This window comes from Hyperolius riggenbachi, chromosome 5 (assembly GCF_040937935.1).
Source record: "Hyperolius riggenbachi isolate aHypRig1 chromosome 5, aHypRig1.pri, whole genome shotgun sequence".
Classification (NCBI taxonomy): domain Eukaryota; kingdom Metazoa; phylum Chordata; class Amphibia; order Anura; family Hyperoliidae; genus Hyperolius; species Hyperolius riggenbachi.
In genome coordinates, this window is record NC_090650.1 from 45,735,799 (window position 1) to 45,755,810 (window position 20,012).

The following is a 20,012-nucleotide window of genomic DNA, read 5'->3' on the forward strand; positions in this document are numbered from 1 at the left end:
GTTTTCTACGAAGCCCCTGCCTTAATATCGCTTGTCTTATATAAACCCGATGGCATGGCAATAAGAAATAAATGACAGCACGTCTATTAAAATAATATTGCGGAGATAAATTTGATGTGGGGTCTCCTCTGCGGCTATCATGTAATAAAGCTGTCAGAGATATACATGTGCCGCTGTTACGTAGATGATGCACTTCCTCTGGAGAAGGATGTATGCGAGGCTTTTATAGAACATTGGAGCAGTCAGCGCTATCGATGAATGATTCTACAGAGCAGAGTCTACATCTATCTTGGAGTAAGTTTTCATTAATAAGAGCGGCATAAATACTCTCCAGATCGCACCAGTGGGATTGTTCTCTGTATTATTCTGCCTTTGACGTATCTGCTCGGCGTGTCCTTAAGTTACTTAGTACCTTGTGAGGGACTTGTTGTTCTATGACTGTTGTGTGGTACTGTCTTTATTTCCTCCTCTTCCTTCCATGAGAATAATGGACCATTCCATAAATCCTCACCTACAGTCATTAAGGGCCGGTTCACATTAAAGAAGATGCAAAATTGCCACAGTGAGCACATGCGCTAGGAGGATGGGTTTCGTCCATTTTGTATCCACTTGCAGCAATTTCTCTGTCTCCCCATTCGCTTCGATCACGCACACTGCGTCCATGTCCTGCATGTCTATTTCCAAAACCCCTTCCTAATGCCTAACCCTAAGCCCTGAAGCAGGCAATTTGGGCACCCACTAGCTCCGGAAGTTTGGTCACCACTATAGGCGCCTATAGCAATATCGGCGTTGAGCCGTAATTTGGACGCCCAATAAATAGTGAGCGCTGGTACAAATACCAAATTAATTTGTTACCCAAATTACAGCTCAATGCCAATATTTATATAGGTGCCTGAGACAGAGCGTGGAGGAGGGGTTAGGGCCAGGCAGGTAGTGTGTGCGTGGTAGTGCGGTAGTGCACAGGTAGTGTGTGCGTGGCAGGGGTTACGGTTAGGCGTCAGCCAGGTAGTTTGTGCAGGGGGTTCTGGGATAGGCGTCAGGCAGGTAGTTTGTGCAGGGGGTTCTGGGATAGCGTCAGGCAGGTAGTTTGTGCAGCGGGGTTCTGGGATAGGCATTAGGCAGGTAGTTTGTGGGTGCGGGGTGGTTACGCGTCAGGCAGGAAGTTTGTGTGTGTGGGGAAGGGGGTTAGGGTTAGGCATCAGGCAGGTAGTTTGTGGGTGAGGGGTGGTTAGGCGTCAGGCAGGTAATTTGTGTGTGTGGGGAAGGGGGTTCTGGGATAGGCGTCAGGCAGGTAGTTTGTGTGTGTGGGGAAAGGGGTTCTGGGATAGGCGTCAGGCAGGTAGTTTGTGTGTGTGGGGAAGGGGGTTAGGGTTAGGCATCAGGCAGGTAATTTGTGAGTGTATGGAGGGTTTAGGGTTAGGCGGCAGCGGAGAGCAGTGGTGCTCACCGCCAGGTCGTAATCACGCTTACGCGTGGATTCACGACCATTTTGACGCATTCCGCCTCGGACACGAAAATCCGTGAATAGATTTTCAACCACGAAAATCTACTTCGGCTTCGCGTGAATGCGGACAGAAATCCGCATTCACGCTCGTGAAATCCGGGGCTGAAGTCGTGGTTTGCGGAAATGCAATCAGAGTGCCCCAGCCAGGCCCTAGCAACCAATCACAGGAGGGGAGCTATGCCCTCCCCTCCTGAATATAAAGCGGCGGCCATGATGGAAAAGCTCTGTCCTTGCTACTAGACTGTGGTGCTGAGAGGATTATCTCCAGGCCATTGTTGTTTGAGCAAGTGCATTTATTGTGTTAAAAACAAAGCGTTTTTTTTGCTAACACTGCTCTTATACTGTACACAGTTAGCTAGTCAGTGAGTGATTGCTGTAGTTAGTTGTAGTCAGTGTAGTGTAGTGGGAGTGTTGGAGTCTAGTGATTATTTAACTGTGTGTAGTGCTGTGCAGGCAGGTTCAGTGCTGCAGTGTAGTGGGAGTGGGGATTATCTGTGTGTAGAGTGCAGGCAGGCAGGTTAGTGCAGCTGCAGTGTTCACTTGTATATTCCAGTGACAGTTATACACTTGTACTATTTGCAGGCAGCCAGTCACACCGCCGGCGCCGCCACTCTCTGCCAGCGCTGTTCATTCATTCTGTCAGTGACCTTGTGCCGTGCCCAGTGCCCACTGCTCGCTCGCTCGCTGGCATATGAGCATCTCATTACACAGTGTGACATCCTTGTGTGCCCACTGCATCCTTCAGTGACCTAGTTGTATATCCAGTGCCCACTGCTGTGCCCACTGCATCCTTCAGTGACCTTGTACTGTGGCCACTGCATCCTTCAGTGACCTAGTTGTATATCCAGTGCCCACTGCTGTGCCCACTGCATCCTTCAGTGACCTTGTACTGTGGCCACTGCATCCTTCAGTGACCTAGTTGTATATCCAGTGCCCACTGCTGTGCCCACTGCATCCTTCAGTGACCTTGTACTGTGGCCACGGCATCCTTCAGTGACCTTGTACTGTGCCCACTGCATCCTTCAGTGACCTTGTACTGTGGCCACTGCATCCTTCAGTGACCTAGTTGTATATCCAGTGCCCACGGCTGTGCCCACTGCATCCTTCAGTGACCTTGTACTGTGGCCACTGCATCCTTCAGTGACCTAGTTGTATATCCAGTGCCCACTGCTGTGCCCACTGCATCCTTCAGTGACCTTGTACTGTGCCCACTGCATCCTTCAGTGACCTTGTACTGTGCCCACTGCATCCTTCAGTGACCTTGTACTGTGCCCACTGCATCCTTCAGTGACCTAGTTGTATATCCAGTGCCCACTGCTGTGCCCACTGCATCCTTCAGTGACCTTGTACTGTGGCCACTGCATCCTTCAGTGACCTAGTTGTATATCCAGTGCCCACTGCTGTGCCCACTGCATCCTTCAGTGACCTTGTACTGTGGCCACTGCATCCTTCAGTGACCTTGTGCTGTGCCCACTGCATCCTTCAGTGACCTTGTACTGTGCCCACTGCATCCAGTTATTCATTACTAGCAACATGTCTGGCAGGGTTTCGCGGGGTGAGAGGAAAGGGAGTTCAATTGCCTCAGCCACTTCTGGGACTGCTCCACGTCCAGGGAGAGGACGCCCAGCTGTACGTGGTCGTGATGCAGCAGAAAAGGGGGCAGCAAAGCCTGGGCCGAGTCAGCGGACGCCATTGTCCAAATATTTTAAAGTTTCTGGTCCCTGTGTGGTGGTTGAGCAAATGGAACCTGACGTACTCATGGACATCATGACTTCCTCCCAGACCTCTACTGTGAGCACCACTCCAAGTAGTAGCAGCAGCAGCCAACATCCCACGCTTGTTGTGACATCCACCCCAGCACCCACTGGTCAGCAGCCCTCCCAGGATGACAGCGTTCTGTCCCTCAGTCCGGCATCTGGGAACCTGCTGATGCAAGAAGCACAGGACTTACTGGGGACTGATGTGGCAGAGATTGAGATCGGGCCACAATCACAAGCGTTGTTGAGTTCTGGTGATGAAGAAGAGGGGTCTGTGTCTGGGGATGTAGGGACAGAAGAGGAGGCGGGGGAGTCAGAGGAAGAGCTGGATTATGATGATGCTGCTGATGATGACGTTGTGGACCCTAACTATGTGCAGCCTGCTGAGTCCGTGGAAGAATGGTCAGAGCAGGATGACGAGTCACCTCGGCCTAGGCAAGGATATCGCCATATGTCAGGCAGGGGCAGGGGCATCGGCAGCAGTGGGCGTGGAGGAAGTAGACAGGACACTGCTTCAGCCGGCACCACCACCATGCAACCCCCGGCAACTACTACCACACATTGCTCCGCTGCACCCTCTGCTAGTGGGGGCCGCAGTAAATTAAAGTCACCAGTGTGTGATTGCTTTGAGGAATGTACTGATGACAAAAGGTATGCGGTGTGCAGGTTATGCAGCAAAAGATTGAGCCGTGGGAAAAGTCTGAGCAAGATGGGTACCTCATCCCTCCAGGGCCACCTGAGAAGCCGCCACTGCCGCGAGTATGCGGACTTTAAGAGGAAGCAGGCACTGCTGGCAGGGGTTCCTGAGAGCGAAAGGCCCACCAGCGCAGCAGCATCCTCCCTCCCTCAGGGTCGTGAATCCCCCACAGCAGCAGCAGTAGTAGCACGCAAGCGCTCTTCCACCTCGGCTGCTCAGGACACAGACATTGAGGCTGGCAGCCAGTGTTCGTCTCTCTCCTCTGCCTCCCCTGCATCCCAGCATCGTCAGACCCTGCTGAGCGACACCTTTCAGGGTCTGACCAAGCCTCTGCCTCCAAGCCACAGGCGGATCCGCAAACTAAATGGCTTGCTGGCCCGGGCCATGGCATCACAGCTGCTTCCCTACTCCCTGGTGCAGGAGGGGAGCGCCATGCGGACGCTGCTCCAATTTGGCATCCCCGAGTGGCAAGTCCCCAGTCGCCACTATTTCAGCAGGAGCGCGATCCCAGCACTCCACAAGTTTGCGGTGGAAAACGTGGCCCGTTCCCTGGACTACTCTGTGGGCAAGCGGGTCCACGTGACCATGGACTCGTGGAGTAGCAGATTTGGGACAGGTCGCTACCTGTCCTTTACGGCCCACTGGGTTACACTGATGGAAGGGAGGGAGGACAAGAGTGCATCAGCCCAGCTAGTGGTGCCACCACGCGGGATCAGGGGGGATGCAGAAGGGTCCTGTCACGACACTCCCTCAGCACCCGGAAAGCAAGCCCGCCTCGGCAGCAGCAGCGCCAAGCCTCGGCACTGCCAAGCCCTTTTAAAATTGGTGACCCTGGGGAAGGAGAGGCTTACGGCCACCAACGTCCTGGCCGCCCTCAGGAAGCAGGAGCGGAGGTGGCTGACCCCCAGAGGCCTGGAAGTGGGGTATGTGGCAGCCGATAACGGGGCCAACCTGGTGGCAGCAGTGCAGCAGGGAAACCTCCAGCACATCCCCTGCTTGGCCCACGTGCTCAATCTTGTGGTGCAGCGCTTCTTGCGCACCTACCATGGGATGAGCGAGCTGCTGCAGGATGCCCGGGCGGTGGTACGCTTTTTCCGCCTGTCAGCCACTGCCTCTGCACTCTTGTCCACCTTACAGCAGCAGTATGGAAGGCCACAACACCGGATGATCATCGACATGCCAGTTCGCTGGAATTCGACTCTGGCCATGTTGGAGCGGCTGTGTCAGCACAGGCTGGCTCTTAGGGCCTAATGCTAGACCCAAGTGTCCCCAGCAACCAGCAAGTCCCCATGATTACTGCCACTCAGTGGACACTGATGCAGCAAGTATGCCTGGTGCTGAGTCCATTCCTGGAGGCAACCAAGATGGTCAGTGAGGAGCGGGCCTCTGTGTGCCAGTGGGTGCCCTTGGTTTGTCTACTGGAGCAGGCAATGGACAATTTAATTGAGCGTGGGGATGAAGCCCTGAGGCAGTTGGAAGAACAGGAGCAGATGGCAGCACAGTCCAGCTCAGAGGAGGGCTCACAGCAGGTAGTGGAAGAGTTGGAGGTCCCTAACCTGAATGAGGAGGAGGAGGAGGAGCAGAGTGCAGCAGGCGTTGTACGTGGATGGCGGTTTGAGGAGGACAACGACATGGCACAGGAAGAGGACAGGCATGCGTTATGGGACAATGGCGAGGACGAGGAAGATCTTGCTGGCAGGGCCCACTTGTTTCCCATGGCTGTGCACATGTTGCGCTGCCTTCGCAGGGACCCCCGGGTGATCCAGATGCGTTCAAGGGAGGACATCTGGATTACCTTGATGCTTGATCCCCGTCTGAAGGGGAAGCTGGGAGACTTAATGACGCCATCCACCACCGAGCAACGCACAAGGGAGTTGAAGGAGGCCCTTGTGCGCAGACTACTGGAAGCATTCCCCCAGCAATCCACCCCCACTGTAACTGCTCTGCCAAGCCAGCAAGAGGTGCCTGCCATTGCCACTAGCAGCACAACAACAACCACCAGCAGCAGCAGCAGCAACTGGCGCCCCGGAGACCTGAAGAGCCTAAGCAAGAGCCTGTATGCAGTGCAGCAGCCCAGAACAGAGGTGCCCGCCACAGCATCCACCACCAACCAGCACAAGCAACGACTGACCACCATGGTGTCTGACTATATGGGGTCATCCAGCGGGCTCAATGACACCGACAGCCCCGTGGACCCCTTGGAGTACTGGGTCAAGAGACTGGACATCTGGAGCGAGCTTTCCCAGTACGCCCTGGAACTCCTATCCTGCCCTCCTTCCAGTGTCCTCTCAGAGAGATGCTTTAGTGCGGCCGGTGGCGTGGTCACAGAAAAGCGCTCTCGGCTCTCCCACGCCTCTGTGGACAAACTCACCTTCCTGAAAATCAACCAGGCTTGGGTGGAAGGTGAGTTCCTGGCCCCTATTGTCGGACACAGGGGGACATGAAGTGGCTGCTGCATGTGCTGTTGTTAACTATGTCTGCCTTTATAAAGACATTTACTACCTGCCTAGTGCCTACCTTGGTTAATTTTTTGGTGTTATGGTACTACTACCAGTAAGTTGCCATGGTCCTCCTTCTGAGCTGCTGAACTGACCGCCCGCTTTGTCCTCCTGACTCAGTCGCTACTACACTCTGCGTTCACACTGCCCGGGTCGCCGGGTGCATTTAATTTTTTGGCCAGCACTATGACGCTGTGCTACTTCTACTGTGCTGCTGCTGCTGAACTGACCGCCCGCTTTGTCCTCCTGACTTAGTCGCTACTACACTCTGCGTTCACACTGCCCGGGTCACCGGGTGCATTAAATTTTTTGGCCAGCACTATGACGCTGTGCTACTACTACTGTGCTGCTGCTGCTGAACTGACCGCCCGCTTTGTCCTCCTGACTCAGTCGCTACTACACTCTGCGTTCACACTGCCCGGGTTGCCGGGTGCATTTAATTTTTTGGCCAGCACTATGACGCTGTGCTACTACTACTGTGCTGCTGCTGCTGAACTGACCGCCCGCTTTGTCCTCCTGACTCAGTCGCTACTACACTCTGCGTTCACACTGCCCGGGTCGCCGGGTGCATTTAATTTTTTGGCCAGCACTATGACGCTGTGCTACTACTACTGTGCTGCTGCTGCTGAACTGACCGCCCGCTTTGTCCTCCTGACTCAGTCGCTACTACACTCTGCGTTCACACTGCCCGGGTCGCCGGGTGCATTTAATTTTTTGGCCAGCACTATGACGCTGTGCTACTACTACTGTGCTGCTGCTGCTGAACTGACCGCCCGCTTTGTCCTCCTGACTCAGTCGCTACTACACTCTGCGTTCACACTGCCCGGGTCACCGGGTGCATTTAATTTTTTGGCCAGCACTATGACGCTGTGCTGCTACTACTACCACCAGTATGTTGCCGTGGTCCTTCTGTGCTGCTGAACTGACCGCCCGCATAGTCCTTCTCCTGACTCAGTCGCTACCACCACTGCACTCTGCGTTCACACTGCCCGTGTCCACTGACAACTCTGCTGCGATGTCATTGCTAATTGCTGCAAAAAAAAAAAAAAAATTACAAAAACCTCTCTGGAGCCTTTTTGCCGTCAGCCACTCATCCTCCTCCAGCGGTACCTTCGCCGCCAAGTGCCATTGGAACTCGCCTTCACCTCTTTGACTGCTTAACGCGTATATCCCTTTTTAAAACCACTTATTACCAATTAATAGCCCCATTTAAAGTGTTGATTTCACTTTAAAATCCATTTTCTCTAGAAAAAATTTTTTGGGGGGAATTTTTTATGTTGAAGTTATGTTGCCCCTTATCACCTCGATAATCCATGCTATTTGGGGGACTGTAGCATGTATGGGGGCTTTGTTATTAACGTTAAAAGAAAATCCGCCTCCGGGCGTGAATCCGCGCGTGATTACGCCATTCACGGGAAAAAATCCGCGTGGTTGCGTGGACGCGGACGAAAATCCGCATGCGGCGGGGCCGAATGCGGATTTTTTTTTGCAACCACGCGGATTTCCGAATTCGTGGATGAGGCACATCCGAGCATCCCTGGCAGAGAGGACTCTAAAGTCCGTTGCTAAAATCCAATTAGCAAAGCGGCAGTGTGCTCAGGCCCTAACTATTTGCTAATGGTGACAATCACCTTACTGAAATCGCCAGTCTATGGATACAGTGATTTACAACATGAGGTTAATTTTCTCTGAATAGTGAGAATGACTCACCTGTTTGCTTTAATCCTTGGGCACATTTCTTCCCTTATGCTCTGTACATTAGATGGCTTTACAATGTGTTGAAGATATACTTATGTGCTCCACTGCAAAAACAATGGACTGATTCAGTAAATCAGAGCAAAGAGTAGAGTTGAGCTGAAATTTTCGTAATTTCACATTACTATAATTACGCATGCGAAATTTGCGATTACGATGCGAAATTAGCGTAGCGAAATTGCCCTTAAAATCGTAATTGAAAATACCGTAAGCGTAATTTTCAACGCGAAATTTCGCGTTTCGTTCATGCCGTAATTTCGCATTAAACGCTACCGTAATTTCGCGTTAAACCGTAACGCTCTGTATAATATAAAAAAGCCGCCGACTTTAAGGGTTAATAGCAAAGCCCCCTTAAATGCTAAGAGCCTCAAATTTGGAGAATATATTAAGGAGATCAGGAGGAATAAGAGGAAAATTTTTTTTTTCAAAAAGACCTTATAGTTTTTGAGAAAATCGATGTTAAAGTTTCAAAGTAAAAATGTATACATTTAAAAACCCGCCGACTTTAACGGTTAATAGCAAAGCCTGCTTAAAGTTTAGGAACACCAAATTCCTAGGGTATATTAAGGGGATCAGTGGGAATAAGAGGAAAACATTTTTTTTCAAAAACACCTTATAGTTTTTGAGAAAATCGATTTTTAAGTTTCAAGGGCAAAAATGTCTTTTAAATGCGGAAAATGTCAGTTTTTTTTGCACAGGTAACAATAGTGTATTATTTTCATAGATTCCCCCAAGTGGGAAGAGTTTTACTTACTTCGTTCTGAGTGTGGGAAATATAAAAAAAAACGACGTGGGGTCCCCCCTCCCAGACCTCTTTAACCCCTTGTCCCCCATGCAGGCTGGGATAGCCAGAATGCGGAGCACCGGCCGCGTGGGGCTCCGCACCCTGACTATACCAGCCCGCATGATCCATGGATTGGGGGGTCTCGGAAGGGGAGGGGCAGCCAAGCTTTCCCCTCCCCCTCCGAGCCCTTGTCCAATCCAAGGACAAGGGGCTCTTCTCCACCTCCGATGGGCGGTGGAGGTGGAGGCCGCGATTTCCTGGGTGGGGGGTTCATGGTGGAATCTGGGAGTCCCCTTTAAAAAGGGGTCCCCCAGATGCCCACCCCCCTCCCAGGAGAAATGAGTATAGAGGTACTTGTAGTACCCCTTACCCATTTCCTTTAAGAGTTAAAAGTAAATAAACACACAAACACATAGAAAAAGTATTTTAATTGAACAAAAAACATAACCACGAAAAAAGTCCTTTAATATTCTTAATTAACCATTAATACTTACCTGTCCCTTTAAATAAATGATCCCACGCAATATCCTCGGAAATGTTCTATCAGTTACAATGTAACAAAGTTATTACAATATAACAACTTTGTTACATTGTAACTACGCCGCACCCGACGTCACTCACCGCCGCCGCCGCGTCTGCGCTGCAGGACCCGACAGAGCTCTAAGCTATAGCTCAGAGCTCTCGAAAGCATCTTTGTATTTGGGCTCCAAGGAGCCCCATTGGTCCTTAGCAGACCAATGGGGTTCCTTCTGATTTGAAGGAACCCCATTGGTCTGCTAAGGACCAATGGGGCTCCTTGGAGCCCAAATACAAAGATGCTTCTCAGAGCTCTGAGCTATATAGCTCAGAGCTCTGTCGGGTCCGTGCAGGACGCTAAGTCCCCGCCGGCTCCGCTGCCCTCCCCGCCTCTCCCACATGTCACCCACATGTCACCCACATGTGGGTGACATGTGGGTGACAGATGTGGGCGGGGTGGACAGCGGGAGCTGCGGGGACTTAGCGTCCTGCACGGACGCGTATGCGGCGGCTGAGCGGCGAGTGGCGTCGGGTGCGGCGTAGTTACAATGTAACAAAGTTGTTACATAATAACTTTGTTACATTGTAACTGATAGAACATTTCCGAGGATATTGCGTGGGATCATTTATTTAAAGGGACAGGTAAGTATTAATGGTTAATTAAGAATATTAAAGGACTTTTTTCGTGGTTATGTTTTTTGTTCAATTAAAATACTTTTTCTATGTGTTTGTGTGTTTATTTACTTTTAACTCTTAAAGGAAATGGGTAAGGGGTACTACAAGTACCTCTATACTCATTTCTCCTGGGAGGGGGGTGGGCATCTGGGGGACCCCTTTTTAAAGGGGACTCCCAGATTCCATCATGAACCCCCCCACCCAGGAAATCGCGGCCTCCACCTCCACCGCCCATCGGAGGTGGAGAAGAGCCCCTTGTCCTTGGATTGGACAAGGGCTCGGAGGGGGAGGGGAAAGCTTGGCTGCCCCTCCCCTTCCGAGACCCCCCAATCCATGGACCATGCGGGCTGGTATAGTCAGGGTGCGGAGCCCCACGTGGCCGGTGCTCCGCATTCTGGCTATCCCAGCCTGCATGGGGGACAAGGGGTTAAAGAGGTCTGGGAGGGGGGACCCCACGTCGTTTTTTTTTTATATTTCCCACACTCAGAACGAAGTAAGTAAAACTCTTCCCACTTGGGGGAATCTATGAAAATAATACACTATTGTTACCTGTGCAAAAAAAACTGACATTTTCCGCATTTAAAAGACATTTTCGCCCTTGAAACTTAAAAATCGATTTTCTCAAAAACTATAAGGTCTTTTTGAAAAAAAATTTTTTCCTCTTATTCCCACTGATCCCCTTAATATACCCTGGGAATTTGGTGTTCCTAAACTTTAAGCAGGCTTTGCTATTAACCGTTAAAGTCGGCGGGTTTTTAAATGTTTACATTTTTCCTTTGAAACTTTAACATCGATTTTCTCAAAAACTATAAGGTCTTTTTGAAAAAAAAATTTTTCCTCTTATTCCTCCTGATCTCCTTAATATATTCTCCAAATTTGAGGCTCTTAGCATTTAAGGGGGCTTTGCTATTAACCCTTAAAGTCGGCGGCTTTTTTATATTATACGGAGCGTTACGGTTTAACGCGAAATTACGGTAGCGTTTAATGCGAAATTACGGCATGATACGACTGTAATGCGAAAATTACGCGGAAATTATGCTTACGCGAAATTTCGCGAAATCCTTCTTCATTACGATTATGTACTTACGGCCATAATCGTAATTACACTAATTACGCGAAATTTCGCAAAATCGTAATTAGGTAATTACGCTCATCTCTAGCAAAGAGCAATGATAATGGGCATTGTGCAAGGACCCTGATCAGGTGCTATAGCTTTACTGCTGTTAGATTGTTGATTGGTTGCCAGGGATACCTGCCCTTTGCATAGAATGTTTGTATTCTCTTGTACACAGATCCTGCTCTTATTTTTCCTTTTGTCTCTTTTTTTTTTTGCAGCTTGCCTCCAGTTTAACAGTTGTCGCACCTGCGTCAGATCCCAGATCGGCTTCAACTGCAGCTGGTGCAGTAATCTCCAAAGGTAGGGTTATTGGATAGGTAAACCCTAGGGTTGCATACACACATCTAAATCTGGCCAATTTTAACACTTCCAAGTACAGCAGAGTCCCCATTATCCGGAATTCAGGCAACAGGATGTCTCAACTAACCGGCACGCCTGATGGATAACAGGGTTTTGGAGGCATTTCCAGCACTGCGCTGTAAAGCTGTTAAGCGCCTGCTAGCAGTGGTGCTCATCACGAGCTTGTGATCACGAGTTGTTTTTTGCAATCAGGAGGTCGTAATTGGCATTTGTGATCAGCTCTCGATCACAATTGCCGATCACGAATGCACTTATGATTGCACTCGTTACCCGACTCATGAACAAGAGTTACTCGTGATCACTAGCCGAGATTCGTGATTAAAAACCCACTGACTTAAACAGTTAATAGCAAAGCCACCTTACATGCTAGAAACACCAAACAGATATGTTAAAGTGAACCTCCAGACGAAAAATCTACTCAGCAGAACTGAAAAGGCTTGGTGTTTCTTTAACAGTTTCACAGCATCAGAACTTTGTTTTTCTTACAAAAGCATCATTTTTAGCTGCATTTTTAGCTAAGCTCCAACCATCAAAGAAAACTGCCTGGGCTTTTTTTCCCTGATGCTGTGCAAAGCATGATGGGATTTCCTATGTTGAGGGGTGATCAGCACACAGGACAGTTGGAACTGTGTCTCATGCTCCCTGTCACCTCCTTTCAACAAAAAAAATGGCTGCCCTCATGAAATCAAGCATTTGTCTGTTCTTTTAAAACAGGGTGGGTAAGAGATTATATTACCTATCTACTTTAATTAACATAACTACTGGGACAGTATGTTTGATTAGGCTGAAGTTCCTCTTTAAGAAGAACAGTGGGAACAAGAGGAAAAAACAAGAGGAAACATTTTTTTTTCAAAAAGACCTTTGAAAGACCTCGCTACAAACACGAAATTAGCCAGATATGTTAAGAAAAAGTGTGAACAAGAGGAAAAAAATGTTTCAAAAATACCTTATAGTTTTTGAGAAAATCGATTTTAAAGTTTGAAAGGAAAAACTATACATTTAAATGCGGTAAATGACAGTTAATTTACCGTATTTAAATGTATACTTTTTTCCTTTGAAACTTTAAAATCGATTTTCTCAAAAACTATAAGGTCTTTTTGAAACTTTTTTTTCCTCTTGTTCCCACTTTTTCTTAACATCTCTGGCTAATTTTGTGTTTGTAGCATGTAAGGGTGCTTTGCTATTAACAGCTAAAGTCGGCGGGTTTTTAATCACGAATACTTTTTTTCCTTTAAAACTTTAATCAATTTTCTCAAAAACTATAAGGTCTTTTTGAAAAATTAACATATCTGGCAAATATCTTGTTTCTAGCATGTAAGGAGGCTTTGCTATTAACCGTTAAAGTCGGCGGGTTTTTAATCTTGTGATTACATGCAGTTATTCGACTCAAAACTGCACTCGAGTTGGGTATCTGTTTCTATTCGCGATCACGAGTCAATTTTGTAAGTGGGCGGAGTCAAATTCTTGATCACTTAAATTCGTGATTGGGGGTATCCGAGTATCCCTGCCCGTTAGGCGGTACAGAGAAGTTCAGTAAGTATTTGGAGGGGAAGGTCTGTGCATTAGCTGGTTTCTCAAGTAGCTGGCAAGCCCATCACCGCCATTGCTGGATATTGGGGAATGTGCTGTAGCATGAGAACTTATCTACACAATCTGCTCATAGTATTCAAAATCTGTTGGCCGTGGCCGTGATACTATCTTGAAGGGGTAACATTTCTAATCCAATTTGGATGTGTGTACCCGGACCCTAGGGTTTTATGAACTTTCACTGCATGCGTGCAGAGGGAGCACATGTGACAAATTGGGCCTAATTTACAGTCAAACAAAGCTAGAACATAAGTAAAGAAGTAAAGAAGTTGGCCAGAGGAACCAATCAACAGTCTGATAGGTTGCTGCGGGCAACTGCTTAGTTTATACGCATCATTGCTTGCACCTAGCTTTATAAACCAGACACATTTTGTTTGCTGAATGCTGTTATTACACACTCATGTGTGTTGTGTGTGTGCTCATTTGTATGTATATGCACATGTATATATGTGTGCATGTAGGCTTGTGTGTAAATGAATGTGTGTATGTATATATGCATGTATCAGTGTGTCTGTGCAGGAGTGTATTTACTAGCATTGGTGGAACTTTTTACCTGTATCACCAGTGCCTCTGAATATGGACAGTGGGATGTGCATTTGGTCAGCGAATTCACAGCAGGATTAAAGAGGAACTCCAGTGAAAATATTGTAATACAAAAAGTGCTTCATTTTTACAATAATTATGTATAAATGATTTAGTCAGTGTTTGCCCATTGTAAAATATTTTAAATCCCTGATTTATATTCTGACATTTATTACATGGTGACATTTTTACTGCTGGCAAGTGATGTAGCTGCTGCTTGCTGTTTTGGCAGTTGGAAACAGCTGTAAACAGCTATTTCCCGCAATGTAACAAGGTTCACAGACAGGAAACTGCCAGGAGTACCTCGGTACCCAGAGCTTCTTGTGGGAGGGGTTTCACCACAATATCAGCCATACAGCGGCCCCTGATTGTCTGTTTGTGAAAAGGAATAGATTTCTCATGTAAAAGGGGGTAGCAGCTACTGATTGGGATAAAGTTCAATTCTTGGTCGGAGTTTCTCTTTAAGTACAGCCATCTCTAATGATGCATTTGTGGTTCTATTGGTGGGATATGTCATAAGCTGTGTTGTCAGGCCTCAAGGCTAGGGATGTGTCTGTACAGCATTGTTCCCCTGAATTGCCACATGAGGGATCATTTCCCAATTCTAGTACAGTATGGGTGTACTTAGCTTTAGAGACATATTTTTTAGGACGTTCTACTGTTTGTTTGGCTGTACTGGTAGCTTTGCCAATACAAAAGTGTGAATGGTTTGCATGAGGGGCCTACGTATAAAGAAGTGATCTATTACCTAAAGTGACAACCTGCAGATTTATTCGCTAGCCACCATTGACTTCTATTGCAGTCACAGATTGCTACTTTTAAAGAGGGATTGTCAGCCAATCAAATTCCATTTACCCACTGCACTGTGTTTATTATAGAACCTGGAACGTCACCCTGCATTGCAAGCACTCCAATCTAATCAGAAATATTTCTGCTATAATAAATCTTATCTCAGTCAGACTGGCTCTATTTGGTACATTGCCGAGGAGAAGGAAGCTTGTCATCTCCCCTCCCAGATTCCTGCTCCTCACTGATTGGCTGAGGGCAGTTCAGTGTGACACAAGGCTAAAATTTGATCTTGTTGTGCTTACACATGTTGATAAAGCAAGCTAGCAGAGTCAGGAGAAAAAAAGTAAGGGAGGAAATGACATCAGTATTGGCTTCAGTCAGAGGGAATCAAGATGGCAAATGCATACACTGAAATCAAAATGTGGATAGTACAATACATCTGTTATGTAAGTGGAACAAGTAGTTATTTTCTTATGTATGATTTTTTTTTCCCGGCATAGAATGGCTGACCCTGCTGCTTTAAACGCGGCTATCTGCACCAAGAATCCTCAATGCATGTTTGAAAGTGGTGGCTAGAATAAGAAGGGACCATACACGTTACCTATTTTTTAGCACCAGGTTTACGAGCAGGTTGTGTTTTTCTTCTATATAAGAACCCTTGTGTCAGTGAAGGCTGTTTTCTGGCTGGTTTCCTCCATACGTCTGTTGGCAGCAGCTTCAGAATCAGTCGGAGCTGTATTTTCCATTACTGACTATAGGAGTTTTCTGTGATGCGCTCATGCTTCATGCTGGGCTACTGAATTTAGCACAGAAGTGTTAACTACGCTGGGGGAACGCAGCTTATGGCATAACGTGTCATCCGGCTATTCCAGCACCACCTTATAACTGCTTCACCTCAAAATAACACTTTATCGGGCTTACTTATTTACTGTATTAATGTTTGGCGGACACTTCCAGGGTGTTTATGAGTAAGCACTGAACCATTCACAGGGGTTGCTGTCTACTGAGGGGGCAGCACAGTAGTGTAGTGGTTATAGCACCTTCACCTTGCAGTGCTGGGTTCCCAGTTTGTATTCCAGCCAGGGCAGGGAGTTTGTGTCTTTTCCCCGTGTCTGTGTGGGTTTCCTCCAGGCACACCAGTTTCCTCCCACATTCCAAAAACATACAGATAAGTTAAAGTGAACCTCCAGACTAAAAACCTACTCAGCAGCACTGAAAAGGCTTGGTGTTTCTTTAACAGTTTCACAGCATCAGAACTTTGTTTCTCTTATCCAAGCCTCATTTTTAGCTGCACAGAAGAAAACTGCCTGGAATACTGTGCAAAGCATGATGGGATTTCTGATGTTGTTGTTCTCCTTTTGCTGTTTTGCCGCAATTTTTTTTTTTTTTAATTTGATATTTGAAGAATAGAGCGCGCAGCTGGCAGGGGTGATCAGGACACAGGACAGTTGGAACTGTGTCTCATGCTCCCTGTCACCTCCTTGCAACCAAAAAGATGGCTGCCCTCATGAAAAGATGGCTGCCCCATGAAATCACAAACATTTGCCTGTTCTTTTAAAACGGTGGGTAAAAGGTTATATTACCCATCTATTTTAATTAACATAACTGATGTAACTTAATGACAGTATGTTTGTTTGGGCTGAAGCTCCCCTTTAATTGGATTCCCCCCTAAAGAGGAACTGTAGTGAAAATAACATAATGCATTGAATTGCTTATTTTTTACAATATTAATTTATAGATTATTTAGTCAGTGTTTGCCCATTGTAAAATCGTTCCTCTCCCTGAATCACTTTCTGAAATGTATCACGGGTGGTGACCTATTTAGTTCTGCCAGGTGATCTGTACGGAATGTTCGTTGCAGAGAGTTCTAGGCACCTAGAAAGCCGTTACTTCCAACAATGCAACACGGTTCACAGACAGCAACATTTGGGATGTGGGAGGAAACCAGAGTACCCAGAGAAAACACATGCAGACACAGGGAGAACATACAAACTCTGTGTCAATTGTGCCCTGGCTGGGTTTTAAACCGGGGACCCAGCACTGCAAGACGAGAGTTATTGCTCAATATTTTGGTATAAATGCATTTTAAACATTCCTTCAAGGTTTTAATTGTCTAAAAAAGACTTACTTACGTATGAAATTGTAATTTTTTTGTATTAAAAGGTTTTTATTGGAACAAAAATAGCCAAGAATGAGTGTTCAACAGTTGCACAAGAAAAAGCCACACGGGGGTTAGCTATAACATAAAGTAACATATGACTACTTAAAGAGAACCTGAGGTGTGTTTAAAGAATGTTATCTGCATACAGAGGCTGGATCTGCCTATACAGCCCAGCCTCTGTTGCTATCCCAAACCCCACTAAGGTCCCCCTGCACTCTGCAATCCCTCATAAATCACAGCCATGCTGTGAGGCTGTGTTTACATCTGTAGTGTCAGTCTCAGCTGCTCCCCCGCCTCCTGCATAGCTCCGGTCCCTGCCCCCGTCCCTTCCCTCCAATCAGCAGGGAGGGAAGGGATGCAGGCGGGGACTGGAGTTCTGCAGGAGGCGGGGAGAGCAGCAGACTGACACTATAGAGATAAACACAGCCAGCTCTGACAAGCTGTTTGTCAGCAGCGTGGCTGTGATTTATGAGGGATTGCAGAGTGTAGGGGGACCTTAGGGGGGTTTGGGATAGCAACAGAGGCTGGGCTGTATAGGCAGATCCAGCCTCTGTATGCAGATAATATTCTTCAAACCCACCTCGGGTTCTCTTTAAAACAAACATATAAATACAGTGAATGACAAATTGCTCCAGCAGGCGTGTGGCTCAAGGATGGGACACACTTCTTCCAGTCGAGCCAACTAGCTTACACATCTGTAAAGTTAAAGTTGTAGGAGGTCGGGGGAGAGGGACAAAAAGCGAATGAAAGTGGACCTGAACTCTTGCACAGGACAAAAGGAAAACATAGAGAAGTACACTCCGTATGTATTTCGAAAGTTTAGCTTGTTTAATTTCACCTCATTTGTGTCTAAGCGCACGTTGTAATTTGATCTCTACCCTGTGTCACATGACTGCCACAGCGGATAAGGCAGATGCACTCATTTAAAAGCACAGGCTGTTAAAAATATGTCTGCTTCCATGAATGTGGAAGTAGAAAGCGTGCAGTTTTTTTACAAGATTTGTATCATCTGTAACAAAGAAATGTTTTCTGTAAAAGTTATTATGCAGTTGCTTATCTTTCAGAGCAGAGAGGACGTTCTGAATTCAGGTCCTCTTTAAAGCAGATCCGAGATGAAAAACGAACTATAACAAGTAACTTGTCTATATATCTTTTCTAAAGTTTAGATAGTTTACACTGCAAATCTAGCTGCAAACAGATTTAATAGAAAATGATTATTTCTTCCTGTGATACAATGAGAGCAGCCATGTTGTTTGTAAACATTACACAGAGGCAGGCTTATCTGCACCATCAGCTCTGAAACTGTGAAAAAAACCTAATCCCCTCTCCTCCCTCCTCCCCTCTGCCTCTGAAATCAATGGCTAGTAACACCTCCTCCTCCCCCTGCCCAGACTGAGCTCCCATGAGCCCTTGCTACTGCCGGGGCTCTCTGAAAACCTGTGGGCGTGGTTTATTTAGTTTATAGGGAATTAGAGTATTAAAACAAAAACTAAAAAGTATTTGGCTTGAAGAATGCCCTATAAACAATAGGAAAGGAACACAATTATGCAATGAGTAAAAGTTCACCTCGGATCCACTTTAAGGAGAGGTGACCATGTGCTGGTAGAGAGATGGTATCACAGTTATCCACTCTGTCACAGAAAACAATAAATTATTATCAAAATGAGTGACCGGCCCCATATTTTCATGTTGTCCTGCCACGAGATCCATATGCCTCCCTTTTTGTGAATGTTAGTCAATGTGTCCTTGATTTTAGCAAGGATGTGTTAAGCAAAGAACAAAGCATCACTTCACTGTGAATCAAAAAGAAGCAGAGACTTCCAGTTAGCCACCAGGTGTCCCGAAAAATCACCAAGACTTATTGTAATAGATCAACTTTGATAAGCTCAAGTAGCCCCTGAACTAAACAAATGTACCTCCAGGGGTTCATGTACCACAGGTTAAGAATGTAGGTACCAGACTCTTTGGGGACTTTGCTGAGGCAACCTAGAGCGGGTCTAATGGGAAGGTAAGTAGAAAGGGGGACACAGTTGCAGTGACAGACCAGATATTTACACAGCTGTGAAGATGAAAAGTTGGAGCCTAAAAGAAGATTAGATTGGGGCAGACAAGTGTGCACTTTAATGTAAAATATGGGGATGTCCGGTCTGATGAGATCAAGATGGAACCCCGGTGACCGGAAAAAGAAAACGACAACAGACCAGGAGCACCAATAGTGTAATATTTTTACAAATAAGGGAAATTATTCCACAGAAAAATACTACTTGCAAACACGGGTTGCTATTAGGCAACCACTGTTTTAAGCATGTGGGGAAATCTGTTTCCACTCAGATGGAAAGTCCTCTTCTGGACTTGTATCGCAACCCAATCGAGAAATGTCCACTGAAACCACTGATTATTGACTGCACAGATTACCCCCTAAGAGGGGACCTAGACTATACTGGGTGGGAGGAGGCGTCCCAATGTAAGTATCAGAAGACAATGTTGGGTGTTAGTAATGAACAATCTTATCTCATTGTGGAAGTTAAAGAGTAAATTCATTGGACACCAATACAAATGATGCATTTCTCGGGATTCACCCACTTCTTCAGGTTAATAACAGAGGGGGACATTTATCAAGAGTGTCGGACACAAAATATTGGTAAGTTTTAAGAAATGTGTGCAGAGCTGTCTCAGACATCTTCAGAAATCACTAGATAGTGTAGTTTCCTTCTTAAACTGTTCTGAAATTGGAGGAGTTAGAAAGGTTTCTCAGACAGTGCAGTGTGTGAGGGAAATTGCTGTTACTGAACTAATGCATGTGCTGTATTGATACAGGCAGGCTCTGACTGAGGAATTCAGCAGGGGGGAGGAGCACTTTACAAATCATGTCTAGTCTGCACTGCACGCAATCTGCAGAAGTGCTATGTGCACTTCTTAGTCTGTGGCAGTTTAGGGATGGATTTGCACTTTGCTTAAAGCGGATCCGAGATGAAAAACGAACTATAACAAGTAACTTGTCTATATATCTTATCTAAAGTTTAGATAGTTTACACAGCAAATCTAGCTGCAAACAGCTTTAATAGAATATGATTGATTATTGCTGTGATACAATGACAGCAGCCATGTTGTTTGTAAACATTACACAGAAGCAGGCTTATCTGCATCTTGAGCAAAAAAAACCTAATCCCCCCTCCTCCTCCCTCCTCCCCCCATCCCTCTGAAATCTCTGGCTAGTAATACCTCCCCCT

The 20,012-nt window shown here is 46.8% G+C and overlaps 1 protein-coding gene across 1 annotated transcript in view; it reads left to right on the forward strand.

Moving 5' to 3' along the window:
* The window catches only part of PLXDC2 (plexin domain containing 2), a 634,490-nt gene that overhangs the window by 474,068 nt on the left and 140,410 nt on the right, over nt 1-20,012 (forward strand). The window contains exon 9 of the mRNA XM_068235593.1: nt 11,522-11,603. Within this exon, the coding sequence (XP_068091694.1) occupies nt 11,522-11,603 (82 nt within the window). The remainder of the gene's footprint in view (nt 1-11,521; nt 11,604-20,012) is intronic.